This window comes from Acanthopagrus latus, chromosome 5 (genome assembly GCF_904848185.1).
Source record: "Acanthopagrus latus isolate v.2019 chromosome 5, fAcaLat1.1, whole genome shotgun sequence".
NCBI lineage: Eukaryota > Metazoa > Chordata > Actinopteri > Spariformes > Sparidae > Acanthopagrus > Acanthopagrus latus.
Window position 1 is genome coordinate 15,917,717 of NC_051043.1, and position 15,238 is coordinate 15,932,954.

General features: G+C 40.6%; 1 protein-coding gene across 3 annotated transcripts in view; it reads left to right on the forward strand.

Annotated features, from left to right (window-relative positions):
• Positions 1 to 15,238, forward strand: part of LOC119019929 (protein unc-13 homolog B-like) — a 159,322-nt gene that overhangs the window by 100,122 nt on the left and 43,962 nt on the right. For all 3 annotated transcript variants that reach the window (XM_037098921.1, XM_037098922.1, XM_037098919.1), the window contains 7 exons: positions 976 to 1,195; positions 1,495 to 1,722; positions 5,563 to 5,704; positions 7,223 to 7,392; positions 7,632 to 7,747; positions 8,590 to 8,753; positions 9,820 to 9,970. In XM_037098921.1, the coding sequence (XP_036954816.1) occupies positions 976 to 1,195; positions 1,495 to 1,722; positions 5,563 to 5,704; positions 7,223 to 7,392; positions 7,632 to 7,747; positions 8,590 to 8,753; positions 9,820 to 9,970 (1,191 nt within the window). The remainder of the gene's footprint in view (positions 1 to 975; positions 1,196 to 1,494; positions 1,723 to 5,562; positions 5,705 to 7,222; positions 7,393 to 7,631; positions 7,748 to 8,589; positions 8,754 to 9,819; positions 9,971 to 15,238) is intronic.

Below are 15,238 nucleotides of genomic sequence, written 5' to 3' on the forward strand. Positions count from 1 at the left end.
TTTATATTTTTTCAATCATAATAACACCAGCAATAATGGTCGAAGACATAGTGGAAATCTCTCTATCTATAAAGATTTGTTTGATGTTTACAGTGACAAGGAAGTAAATCAGATGTAATAGAATCGTGTAAAAGCACAGGACCAAAAAAATAAATATAAAACGCACAAACAGTTCTAACAGGATGTACCTATATAGCTTGTTACAACAAGACTGAGAGAAACAAGGGGGGGAGGTGACACGAGATTAAAGTAAGTGGAGACAAAAGCAATGAAACCAAAAAAGAAGGATATCATTCACTGTATCGCTATTTCTATTATATAATGACAAGAAGAATCAGCCTGATGATAACATACCCCACTATACAAATGCTGTGTTTACCAAATCAAACTGGGCTCCCAGTGAAGGTGTTCTCTCATCCAGTGGAGATGTGTTCACCTCCTCCCACACTCCTCCTACACTGGACAACAGCAGAATTTATCAGTTCATCAGTAAGGAAGCTAAGAATTACAAAAACACAAATTAACACTGCCATACACAACCACACACTGTTATTTTAGCAGTAGCCACCTTCACATGACCCTGAAATGTTCCATCATCTGTCCTTCATTGATGGCTGCACACAATTATGTCACCGAATAAGCATGTTCAGGATAGAAACTACTGGAGCTTATGTCGTTGCTAAGTCATCCTCTTTAATTTGTTGTTGTCTCATTCTTGTTTTTGCTTCCTGCACCGCCGATCTCTTGTGCCACCTCTCCTGCTGTCTACTGCCAACACTTTCTCCGTGCTTTGTTGTATTTGTGTCACTCACCTTGTTGTCCTTTGTCTTGCCTTCTTCACACTTCATCCCACACTTCTGGTATACTTGCACATCTTAAAAAAATCTGGCGTGCCCTTTTTTCTCTTATCCTGCTTCTTTTCTTGTGCCTTCCTCCTCTGTCTCGCCCCTCCTCCTCCTCCTCCTGCTTCCGCAGAAGAACCATGTGTACAAGAAGACCCTCCAAGCTCTGATCTACCCTATCTCCTGCACCACGCCCCACAATTTCGAGGTGTGGACGGCCACCACGCCCACCTACTGCTACGAGTGCGAGGGTCTGCTGTGGGGCATCGCCCGGCAGGGTATGCGTTGTGCGGAGTGCGGAGTCAAAGTGCATGAGAAATGCCAAGAGCTGCTGAACGCTGACTGTCTGCAAAGTGAGTAATCATTTTAAACTACAGAAAAACAGAAACCCAGAAGAGATGAACTACAAACCAAAACACATACTTAAACGTACTTATGGACAGTTGATTTTGCATGAGTGTAATGTTGTTACAGGATACAAAGTAGGCATCACTCTGAGTGTGAGATGTGATGAAGGGTTACGCCAGAAAAACCTGGTGAATCTGCAAAATAAAACGATCATAAACCTAAAAGTAAAAACATGCAGAACCCTCTGGAGCTCATCGTACGAGCCTCTCTCTCCTCTGTTTCCTCCCATCCTTGTCCTCTTCAGGAGCAGCGGAGAAGAGCTCCAAGACCGGGGCAGAGGACCGGACGCAGCACATCATCATGGCTATGAAAGACAGGATGAAGATCCGCGAGAGGAACAAGCCCGAGATCTTCGAGGAGATCCGGAAGCTGTTCAACGTCACCAAGATGGTTCATGTCCAGCACATGAAGAGCATCAAGCAGAGCGTCCTGGACGGCACCTCCAAGTGGTCGGCCAAGATCAGCATCAACAGTACGTCCAGTGACTTTTTTTTTTTCTCTAAAAAGAAGAACATGTATGCAGTTTAATACTCAATGGGAAACATTTACCTTAATTTTCTTTAAGTGAAAGCTTGAATGTACTGCAGAAGTCTTTACTCTGAGCTTTCCTGAGCAGTACAAGGTCTGTCGCTCTTAATCTCTTGTCTCCCTTTGTTTACCTGCTATTAGCACTTGAGTACTTTTTCTTCTTGCCATTGACAGATGCACAAAATAGGCATAAAAACGAACTTTTCTGAAACCTTCAGTGAAACCCTGACATTTACGTTTAATAAATGCCTTAATGTACAGACATAACAAAGGAAAAACACTGTGTGATGATAGAAACACTGACGCACAGTGAGAGAGACAGGAAAAGCTTATCCAACCTGTCGGCCCTTTTCTTTTCTCTCCTATCACGCTCTCTTCTCCAGCCTCTCCATTATTACTAATGCACCTACACAATCTGAACAGTGTCCACATGGCTTGGAGCAACAGGATACCGTGTGTAAATTTATCCACACTTGTGCGGTGTGGATCATGTTCCTGTGTGAAGTCAATCTGTTGAGCGTGAACTCGTGGCTACATTTTCACCGTTTTCTCACTGAGCCCTTTGATGCATTCATTCTTCAGTGTGAGGTTGTATGTTCAATAATTGAAAACGCATGATACATGATGAGCATTATGTCATGATTATTGTGGCCAGAATAATTGTCATTCATGACATTATTTCAACCATATAATTGTTTTGAATTTTACTATTAATGTATTGGAAATACTCTAATGTTAAATACCTGATAGAATATTTTATTATATATGCAATTGTCACCACCAAGAAGCATAAATTGAGTTTGTAACTCAGTCGGGGAACAGGGGCAGTTAACCAAGTTCTTTGTAACAGCTTTTCCTAAAATCTTAATGGGAAGACAGGAGTTGAGACATTGACTTGAGCCGACCTCAAATCACTTTCCAGGCACAGTTTAAAAATGTGTGACAGTGGTAGAGGGTTAGGAAAGCTCTCATGTGAGGCTTCCGAATCCCACAACAGTGTAAGAAACCTGGATTGTAAAACTCATCAACAGTGTGCTCTCAAGAACCCTGAAGAACACGGACACCTGTGAAATGTGAAAGTGTGAAACAAGAGTGCCACTGCACCAGAGCAATTCAGGTTTCCCCAGATAAATAACCCAAAAAAAGAAACTGTCCCACATTTATGAATGTTTTGGTCTTTTATCTAACTGTCTTGTTCTAGATCTGTTGAGAAACTTTGTTTATCTACAAGCTTCACTAATTTGAACAGACATGCCCCCCTCCCCACCTCCTCTGATTCTCCTCCCCTTGCCAAACATCATCCGGACTGCCGCTGTTACCGGAGCAACCAGTCACATCACACCATATAGTGGCAGCAGTGTTGCCATGGCAGCCATCACACCTTGTCCTCCCAATCACCAGTGATGAGCTTCATTAAAAAGGAGATACAGGGACAGATTTTCTTCTTTAAATTCATCCGCAGTCAGGTGGTAATTGATGTCACACACTTTTATGCTGATCAAGGTCAGATCACATAATAACAGATTCTGAAAACTATCAGAGGCGTTGCAATTAAAAGATTTTTACACAATGTGTCGGGTTTGAAACAGAATTACCATTGTTGCTAAATGCTTCAAATCTTTTTTTTTATAACAGGGAAGTAGTCTGTCATCCAGTGTGGCTGCACATAACTGAAGTCTCTACAGCAAAGAAATCCCTGATATTGTTCAAATATAATGTTTGTATACTCGTCATGTAGCTTAAGCCAACGCTGTCCCCTCTCAACCATAGTGGTGGGAAAGTATACAAACGTTCTTCCAAACACATCTATAAATCATTCACTTTTTTCATTTCACATTAATCAATCATGTCCTCAAAAAACACTCAGCCCAAGTTGTGATTGAACTTGATGGTGAACTGACATCAGAGGCTCCACAGAGAGTTCTTTGAAGAATTCATTGATTTCATCAGGGAATATCTCCAGCAATTAATATTCAAAATTCCCTTTAGCGCAGACAAAAATGGATCACTGAATAAACCGTTAGCAAAGGTGTTACAGGGACATGATGTGGACTGGGGGGGGGGGGAGTTGACTTTGAAGTGCAGTGGAAATCAAAACACCTGGTGTTCTTTCCAAATTACAAAGAAAGATAGATGTTGGACTTGAGAATATGGCTTTCACCTGTATGTTAAAGTGCATAAAAAGGCAAATACATGATACACAAAATGCACTGACCAGATACATCAGACGGGGACGATATTGGCCATAATTAACCAATCCACATAAAGCAGACCCTGACCTGCTCTTAACTGACACAATCTGCTTAGTGTGGCACACAGATTTAACATTTAGGATAAAGAAAGCATTTGTACTGAATACAAATGTACTGAATTTGTACTGCTATCTGGAAAGTTTGATAAATTAAAGAAATATTTCAACATTTCGGGAAATGTGCTTAGCTGCTCTCTTATCTTAATATATTTGTCTTTATTTTCCTATTCTTTTTTCTTTTAGCTGGCAGAGGCTCCCGATCAAGGAATAGTCCCAAACATAACTCCCGTTGAATTGGCCATGTCATTTTTAACATAAGATACATATTAACTAGTGAGCTTAAAAGATGCTGGGAAGCCAATTTTATCATCATTGAATGGAGCCAGGGTAATTGTTTCCCCCTACTTCCAGTAATTGTGCTGATCTAAGCTATGCTAAGCTAAGCTAACTGGACAAAAAAGCTATTAACATGTGACTTATGTCTTAAATGTGACTTTAATTATCCGGTTGCAGTGTGGTGAGGTCTATGATCTGCTGCTTTCTACTGTTTTACTGGCGCATTCGTGATAACGAACATGATGCACAAGGAATGACAGTACGGCAAACTCTTCCTATGACAATGTCAAAAGTCAGACACATTTTAAGTGGGTTTATCCTCGCTTAAAACCCTTACATGTACAGCTTTGGTGTAAAATTGCAGAGGTATTAGACATTCAAGGGTAAACGAAGAAGCTCCCTGTCACTCTTCCTGGTTAAATCGGTCACCTTATGTTCTTCTAAGGGCAACACCCTTCAGTGGTGTATAGCCTTGTTTACTGAACAAGCCCAGACAGCTCATGACACACGTCGACCGTCCTTCAGTTAAACAACCTCTGTGGTACCTGCTGACCTTTTACCTCAAAGAAATCTTTCCAGGCTCGTTTCATGAGCCTTTAATCTCCATCTCTTCAACAGTTTTACTGTAACTTGGCGACAAGTGGAGCCAGACAGACGGTCTTCAAGGCAAATGCATTAAAGCGGTTGTGTTGACACTGTTCGCGCTGATGTGTCACAGACACTGCTTCTTATTGAATGTGCTGCTTTGTTGTCTTGACAGCCTGGTACAGAAACAATATGCACAATACAAAGGGCGATAATTAAATTGCAAATGCAACAGATATGCATGTTGGCGTTGGTAATCGGAGCATACTGGTTACTCTCAAATCGAACTCAATGCCTGCTCTGTGCTTGTATTTCCTTGACAGCCAGGAGTCTTAAACTTCAGCATTTGTTGCACAGAACAGTAGAACAGGGGGTGACAACATTTGGTCAAGTAATATGGTGGGAAACATTGTTACCCAACATCTGCCTGTGAGTCGTGAGTGTTGTGTGTTACGAGGCTTTGCGCAACCATGTGGGTGATATCTTGTGTTTTGGTGTGTGTGTGTGTGTGAATGAGACAGAAAGACGAGGGTAACGAGTAGGTGTTTTGTTGTTCTTATGCAATTTTCATAGTCATTCTGTTTATGTGTGTCTCTGTGTGTGTTTGATCAGTCGTCAGTGCACAGGGTCTCCAGGCCAAGGACAGGACGGGCTCCAGTGACCCGTATGTCACGATCCAAGTTGGGAAGACCAAGAAGAGAACAAAGACCATCTACGGCAACCTGAACCCAGTCTGGGAGGAAAAGTTCAGCTTGTAAGTTCAGCTTGTTATTCTTTGCCTGGTTGTAAAGCAAGGCTGGAGCTCAGCGGTCTGCATGAAAACAAAACCCACGGTGATGATCACCTTGCATGGGTAGGAAGGAGGTTTCAGATTTTAAACCCACTCAGGTGTTTTTGCTTATTTTTGTTTGTCAGAGTTCTTCTGAGCACTGACTCTCCTGTTAGCATCAGGGTGCCTGATTGGTGTTACGAACCAGCTGTGAAACCACACTGTAAAAAATGTATGGCATCATCAAATCATGTATTCACATCATGCATTCAAGCTATCATATCATAAGTTATATAGTGTGTTGTGTTTGTGTTTTTTACTGGCTGAGCCAACTTGCAGGTCCTCCATTGCATATATTATTGCATTATTACATTATCAAATTTATACTTGATGGCTGAGTGGATGCCAATGTTTGTCTCCAGCCATGCCATATTTTGTATAAACCCAGGTGTTTTTATGTTAAATAACATATCCCAAGCAACTATAGCTGTCAGATAAATGTGGTGAAATTAAAGGGTATAAAGATTGTACTTTATTACTTTATTTTGATAATATTTGTCAATTTGTAATTTGAATTTTATTTTAATGCTACTACTATTTGTATAAGATTATTTGTAGCATTAGGAATATTAGGTATATCAGTGCATTTGTGAATGCTGATGCACCTGTTACACAGATTAGTGTTTTTGTGAGCTTTTAAAGTGTTTTCTGCTTCATGTTCTGAATAAGGGAATATTCTATAGACTGTATGTTGACTGTATCTAAAACGTCTGCATAAAGAAACTAAAAGGTCAAAACTCTCCACTAGGTATGATCACAATATAGTAGGGGTGGGTAGTATACATGATATATATCGTTATCATGATATGAGACCATATATCGTCTTAGGATTTTAGAAATTGTGATAAAACATGATAAGTGTTGTAATTTCAAGGTTTACACTTTACTTAGTGCATCACAGTAAAGTGATGTCAGTTTCCAAAATTTACCAGACTGTTCTACTTATAACTCATGGTGCTCACTGTTAATGTATCAATAGTCAACCCTAATATATTCTTGCTGTATCGATATCAAGGTATTTGGTTAAAGAATTGTGATATTTGATTTTGTGGCCCAGCCCTAAAATATATGAATTTGCTTTGACAACATTTGTAAATATTGAGATATATAGTGTATCACAATAAGATACTACAATATTATATTAATGCCACACTGCCCAGCCCCACAGTATAGGTTAAAAAAAAGAACGTATATGTAATATGTAAGCATTCTGACATTAGAGAGTGGCTTGAATATTATTGATATACAATCGCTTGGTCAGTACATAAATCCAACATCTTGTCTAGTGTGTCCTTGCACATCAGCGCATAATGATAATGAGGTGCACAACTTTTGAAGTATTTCTCGAACATATGTTTATTAGCAAACCTTCGGCCTCAGCCTTCTGCTTCTGCACTTATTAAGGGAACACCCCACACCCTCCTGTTCCCCCTGTCTCCACAGTGAGTGCCACAACTCATCAGATCGTATCAAGTTGCGGGTTTGGGATGAAGACGATGACATCAAGTCACGAGTGAAGCAGCGTCTGAAGAGGGAATCTGATGACTTCTTGGGTCAGAGCATCATCGAGGTCCGAACTCTTAGCGGAGAGATGGACGTCTGGTACAACTTGGGTATGTCGTCAATATAAAGGGAAACATAGTGCATGCACGTGTGTGTGTCTACATTTCTGTGTGTGTGTGTTTTGCTTATTAGCACAGATTTTAGAGGGCTGAGCATTTCAGTTGTCGTCATAGATCCAAAGTTCAACTTAAGTTCAGCTGTGAGCGATGCATCATTGCAGACTAACTGTGTGTATGTGTGTGCGTGTGTGGGTCTGTGTGTGTTTGCATGTGTGCGTGCGTCTTTACAGAAAAGAGAACAGACAAGTCGGCGGTGTCTGGTGCCATTCGTCTTCAGATCAGTGTGGAGATCGAGGGGGAGGAGAAGGTGGCACCCTACCACGTACAATACACGTGCCTTCATGAGGTAATACACTCATGCGCGCACGCACACACACACACACACACTGTAACTGCAGTCATGCTCTTGCTTGTCACTGCTGGATCAGCGCTGTACATGTGCATTTCTCAACAGAGATGACAAGGAAGCTGCCACCAGCTCAGGAAAAATTCACGTGTTTGATCATAATTTTCAGATTCAGACTTTTAAGTATGTATGGTGACTTATATATATGTCACATACTACTGTATTTGTAAGGCATAGGTAGCCATTATACATTGTGTTTACGTATCTTTTTTATGTATGAGATTCTTCACCAGCACATCATGTAACTTGCACTACGAAGGCCGACCGCTAAGCCCTAACACAAGACGTGAATATTTGTTTTATAAAGTCAATAAAATGCTTAATTAAAGGAGACCTATTATGCTTTTACTATATTTCCTCTCATTCTGTGTTTAATAAAGGTTCTTGTGCATGTAAAAGATCTTGAAAGTAAAAAGGTTAAAAGTCAGAATTTATTATCAGAGACTTAGATCTGATTATTGACTCAATGGTTCTTCATTTCTTTCAAATCGTTTCTCATGTTCAAGGCTGCTCACATGTATAGACAAATCATGTAAACTTTTGATAGTGCAAGAAGAAAAATGACCAAAGTGGCCAGAAAAGTAATATTAACACTCATCATGATCCAAAAGTTTTCAAAATTGTGTCCGATCATGATGATTTCTCAACAAGTCAGTACAACAACATCAACAACATCCCAGCTAACTATTGAACATTAGTTGTTTCTGTGAACAGCTGCCGCCAGTTGTTTACTTTTTTGAGCACTGCTATATTTTTTTGTTTACTCATCCTTTTTTTTGTAGAACATCTTCCACTACTCAACAGATGTGGAGGGAGGCGGCGTGGTGAAGATCCCAGTGGCTCAAGGAGATGATGCATGGAAGGTTTACTTTGATGAGGTGCAACAGGACATCGTGGACGAGTTCGCCATGCGCTACGGCATTGAGTCCATTTACCAGGCCATGACGTATGTTCAGTGTTGAAATGTGTGTTTGTGTGAGTGTGTGTGTGTGTGTATTTATGAATATAACTTTGCCAGGCACTTCCCATTCAATTCATCCAATGGGGCATGATGTCATGATGCGGGTAAATCAAATCAGGAAATACTTGAAATTAGTTTGTGCTTGGACAGTATTTATAGGCCTCTGTGTGTGTGTGTGTGTGTGTGTGTGTGTGTGTGTGTGTGTGTGTGTGTGTGTGTGTGTGTGTGTGTGTGTGTGTGTGTGTGTTTGTGTATGTGTGTGTTGATGTGATGAGCGGTGGGCGGGGTTGTCATGAACTATAAACAGCATGCAAATTAGTTTATCTCATCTAATGAGAAAAGATGACCTGTCACCTCAGACATTTCCCGGCTATTTGATTGGATCACTGACAGACAGGTGGAGACTCAATGAGAACACACGTGCACACACATACACATTTACACACAGTTTTAATTACATTAATAATGTCGTAATTTGACCTTAAATGGACAGAAAAAGGTCTATGTGTTTGTTTAACGTCTCGAAGGAGCACCATCAATTAATATGATATAATAATCAGACTGGGAAGCAGTGAGGAAATTGAAGTTGTATTGAGGAGGGGATATAAGCCAATCCACTACACGGCCAAATGAAAATGGTGATTGAAACACACAGACACAGCACTGTTGCACACTGTAGAAGAGTCTCATTTTTCACTGGAAGCCCACTTAACTTCAGCTATATGTTGGCTCCTTTGCTTGAAAAAAAGATTAAAAAAAATAAAATGCATTCCATTTCCTCCCTCCATCAATCTATCTATACATCTAATACTATATCGTCCTCCTTCTCTGTAATTTATCTCTCTGGCCTCTGTCTTCATCTCAACCCCTATTTTCTTCTGTCCCCACCTGTCTCATCCTCCTTGCCTCCCTCTCCATGTCCAACCTGCCCTTTTATTTAACCTCTTACTGCTTTTAAACCCTCAATCTTCCTCCTTTGAAACCTGCCAACCTCCCGTAATCCCTGTTTCCCTTCTTCTCGGTGTCCCCCTTCGTTTCTTTTCCTCCACAGCCATTTCTCTTGCCTGTCCTCTAAGTACATGCTGTCAGGGGTGCCGGCAGTGATGAGCACCCTGCTGGCCAACATCAATGCCTTCTACGCCCACCCCACCGCCTCCACCAACGTCTCTGCTCCGGCCAGATTTGCAGCCTCCAACTTCGGGGTAGGTGACCACGCCGCACAATGAAATAAACACTGATAAACACTGATCTTTTATTGCAGTGGACAGGGAACAGGTGATTTCGCAATCATTGAGATAAAAACAGTCTTAGACATCTGCACACACAAACTTTATCTTCTCTGACTGATCTGTCTCTATCTTCTCTGACTGATTATGTCTTATCCATCTAGTGTAAAACTACTGGTCTATAGCTGGAAGGCTAATACTGCATCATTCATCTAATTCAAATCAGTACTCTACAACACCCTACACTTAACAATGGCTCTTTGTTGCATGTTGCCAAATAGAAGAAATATTGAAGTCCTTATAGAGGCAAACAGATACACGATTAAAGATATAAAATATAGTAACATCCAACTGAATAGTCATTAACCAGTGACTCCCAAAACAATATACAGTATATCACCGCTGCATACCAGTGGGACCTTTGGTGTACGCTCACTGTTTGGATCAGTTGAGACACTTAAACTACTTGGTTATGTTTAGAAAAAGATCTAGACTGTAAACTCAAGTAATACATGCATGCATAATTTAGGTTACCCGATGCAGATGAACACACATTAAAAATAAATCATGTTGACATTTGGTTTCTCACAGCACACGATCTCTTCTGTGTAACCCATCTACCTCATTTCACAGACCTTGTGGGTCTTTATACGATGCCACCGGACTTCCTCCTTTGCTGCTGTAATAATCACTGCGGCCACTAGAGGTTGCGTCCTAACAGTAATCACGGATTGTAATAAGCTACTTGCAAAACAACCTATATGGTTGTAACATCAGTTTGTTCTTTACGGCTTACATAAGACTTTATGTTGCAGGAAAAAATTCTGACCTTGTAGCTGCCACATTGCTAACTTCTTCAATTTGTCTTAATGGTAGTGCATCTGCATAAGTCATACCCATGTGATTTGTGCTTTGGCTTTGTGAGTGTCATGGACTTTGGATGCTCAAATTGTAAAATACATTACCATTTGGAATCATCTTGTATTGATGTTTTTCTTCTGTCCTTCAGTAATGGCTATTGGCTATATAATGGCTAGAGAAAAACAGTGTAATTAGTTCTGGCCACACAAGAAGAATGAATAAATGATTAGAACTTCCATTCAGTCAACATCCCAATCCCTCAAATACTCTTTAATTTGGATTTTTTTTTTCTTCTCCAGACCAGAAAAGCACAAGTGACCCTCGATCATTATTGAACCACAATGGTGTAACTGGGCTCTGAATAATTTTGAAACTCATTTTAATTTTGGCCCTTTGTAGTCTACTTAGTGTTTAGATTGAATTGGTTTAAACAATGATTTACCAGCCCATGTTCAGCTGATATTTGATGCTCGATCCAATTTCAAGTGTACTGACACTAGACTAACCTGCTATTATTTTGAAGTTCTAAGAATAGCTTTGCTAAGCAACATATCTGTTATTTAAGCATTATTGTGCACTGAAGCAGGAGCCTGTTCTATGGATTGTAACAGATTTTGATGCTAATTTTCCAAGTTCTTTCACCAGTGACTGGTGATTTCTTGTATTCTCATTTAACTGTTGCTCATCTCAGTGTCCGTCTGCCCTTTCAGTTGTCAGTCTGGTTGTATAAATGTACAGCGTTTGTTCTCCATGTACAAAACAAGACTTTTTTGCAAACCCATCATACAAAATCTATTTATAAAGAGGACTTTCTACAACCTCAAAGCTTGAAATACCATCCTAAGCTGTAGTCATCTCAGCCATCTGACTGTGCTGAATCTAACTTTTGTGACAGGCGATTCCAAACTTTAGTGTACATCTGAGTGCCAAATATTGGCTTGCTAAAAGAAGAAGCCTCACGCATTTCCCAGTAATTCTCTGAGGGGTTGTGGGCTGACTCGTCCTCCGTCTGTTTCTCTATTCGCTGCATGTTTGTTTGATTTCTCAGACACTGCTGATGTGATTCCGATGAAGCCTGTGAAATGATACATTCATAACAGCAAGCAATCAGTGTTAAAAATGACATCGCTTGCACTGCAATTACATGTCAAAACAGTGACAGTGACACATGGTTGTTCATCTTCCCCGAGCACTGCAGATACATAAAATGGTTAGGATATTCAGGGCATGTTGAGATTCAGCTTTTGGTCCAAGCAGGAAACATTTTTAGCTTACTCTTCACTTAATTAATTCCACTTTCAAGATGCTTCTACCCAAGCCCTCGCCAAAAAACACAATCCTCTTTTCTTCCTGATATGATTATTTAGGATTATACAAATAGCCTTCAGCCACTGTATTGACACTGATTTAAGAAACTGCTTCTCTCTGCAAAGAGCTTTCAAGGCTGTAATCAAGCTCAAACCTGGCTTACCACACCCACCAAAAAGAGTAACAAGACATCAACTTTGCTGAAAGAAAACCGGACTGGGACCAAACTGACTTCTCTCCTCACTCTCTGGCGTTATTGTGGAAATTAATGCGACAGGCAGCCAAATGAAACACACCATTACCTGTAGAGTGCACTAATATAAGTGCAGAAGATCAAAAACATGGCAATGGTCCAGTCATTCATGGACATTTAATGCAGATATCATGCATATTATATCTCTTAAGCCACAGTTTCTTAGCTAAAGTAGGCATCTTCCTAGAGAAGGTGATCTGGTTTGTCAGTAACCATTTGCAGTGACCTATAAAGAGCCAGTAGGTGGTGTTCCTTTATGCTGCTAATAATCTTCTTCGTTAAAAGGTAATGTTTCATCGCTGTGGGATCTTTGGAACGGCTCTGAACCTTGCAGTGACCCAAATTCAGCCCGCGGGGCCCACACAAGCCATGGATGGGGGGACAATGACAGCTAGAGGCCGAGCTTAATGACTCCTGGGATCTTTGCCAATACTGCTGGCTTGAGTTCTCCTACTGGTTGCTCTCAGACTCCAGTGATATACGAGCGACTACAGGCAGCATAATCTTGCCCTAATGGGTCATGGGATGCAGGCAGACTTATTCTCGCCATGGGCTACAAAAGTGTGGGTCTGCTTCTTGGCTTGCCAGCTTGATAATAAGCCCTGTAGCATAGGTCGATGCATTTGTTTGATATGAATTATATCTAATTAAATTTCACTGAATTGAGGCATTGTTTATATGGGTATATGGGTATTTCATTTGTCTTAATTAAGCTGTTCTCTACTTCCCGGTTTGCTCGTAGAGAACATGGGTAATACTCGAGTGACTTCACAGTAATTAATGCATGAATTAATGAATGAACCGACGCCTGTCATCATACATTCCAGCATGGAGCACAATATTAGCTGATGTTGTGGCTTCACAACTAAAAACGATTGATCCCAAACTGACTACTTTTGAATACACTGATTAACCTGTGACCATTACAACATTTATCAAGGTGTTGCTCACTAATAGAGAGTGCAAGGAAAGTTTGTTAATAAATGAGGCAAAATGCTTTACATAAGACCGACCACAGCATTACTGAAAACACCGTCGGTACCACAGACATCTCCATTAGAGAAGAAGTAGCCTCTGAGACACTACTTACAAAGTATATTGGAAGCTAACACCTCCAAGTCAAAGGCGATTACTGACCCATATACACTTGTAGAAAAAAACAAAGTTAGTTGGTTGAGACTGATTCGATAACCAAGATGACTCGATGTCCACGGGCATCCTCATGGTGCTTCCCATTCCACCTGCGGTCTTTAGTTGCTTGACATCACTCTGCACTCTCAGAGTTATTTATCTATCAGTAAATATGACATTGAAGCTAAACTGAATTGTATTGTATCAATTTAGTCTTTTTATTTTATTGTTGCACAGTAAGATTCAAATGGGGCTGGGGTCACTCTAAATCAAATATGTCCATCCAACTATTTTTCTTAACCCTACTCAATAACGTGTATACAAAATATAATATTGCTTTAATGGGAGTGACTAATTTGATTAAATCTCGTGAGCTCCGTAAACAACACTGCAAAGAGGAGAACTCTAAAACTAATCACAAAGTTTGTTTGTAATAACAGGTAGCAATCCCTGCATAACGCACCAGCATACATCAAAATGAAATGCCTTTTTTGTGATATTACTTCAAAGTGTATCCATCTAATTAATCAAAAATACGTGTGACACTTTAATATCTCATTCATAAGAAAACGTTAACTAAGTAACCACAGACTAAAGAAGTTGACAGCTTGAATTTACCACAGACTAGCAGTTAGTCCAAGATTTAACAGAACCAGTTGTTTACCTGGAAGAGACTGTGATTAAGTGATTGTTGTTGTTAGGGCGACGCCATGGTGATTCGGTCTATAGAGCACACAAATCTAACAGGGATTGTTCTTTTTTTGTAACAATTTGAGATAATTTGTCTCCTCTCTTTATTGATTTATCATTTTCTAGTCTCGGACTGTACAACACACAGGCAGCGGGGAGGTTGTTTTTTCACCCTCTCCTTGGCCACACTCTGTCTTTCTGTCTCTCTTCATTTGTCGGAGCTTTTTTCACTCTCTCCGTCTCTCTCTGCTGTGCACCTTCCCAGACAGACCAATCAAAGACCACACACATTATTTCCCTCCTTTCCTTTTTCTGGCTCTTCCTTACCTTTCTTTTTGTTTTGTTATTGTCCAAATGTTCAGTCAAGCCAATTTCAGCATATCTGTTCCCATGGTAATAAGGTGATTTTCTAATCTGTAAAACATCAGCCTCTCCTTTCCTCCCTGTCCTCTGTCTCTGTCTCCCCCCCCCCCACCCCCGCTATGCTCTGCTCAGCCCAGTGAAAGATGCTGTCAGATCGATCTGCTCTTCCTCGCCTCTGCTCTTCATAATTCTTGTCTGAAATCATGTCATCAGCTGACAGTTTTAGCGAAACTGCCTGTTGTGCTTTACAGGTGTGTGGGTGTGTTTGTATGCAGCCTGCAGCCTGTGTGTGCGTGTGTGTGTGTGTGTGTAAGGGCAAGGAGACTCCAGACATGCCAGCATCTCACACCTCATGTTTTGTTTTTTTTTTTAATTTAGCTTTTTTGCTGGGAAGCTGTGGATACTACAGTAAATTTTGCCAGTGGGAGCAAACGCTATTGACTTCTTTCTTGTTTTCACCATAATTTACCTTCCCGGGGAATAGATTCTGAGCAAGTACAGTGCGCCGCAATGCCCATTATCCATTATACAACTTCACACCTGAGGGCTCTCTGGTTGTCAGCCACATGCAGTAATGATGGCTGCTGTGAGTTTGTCTGGTTGCTTAACATTTCTTGAGCTGCTTATCTGAAAAAAAA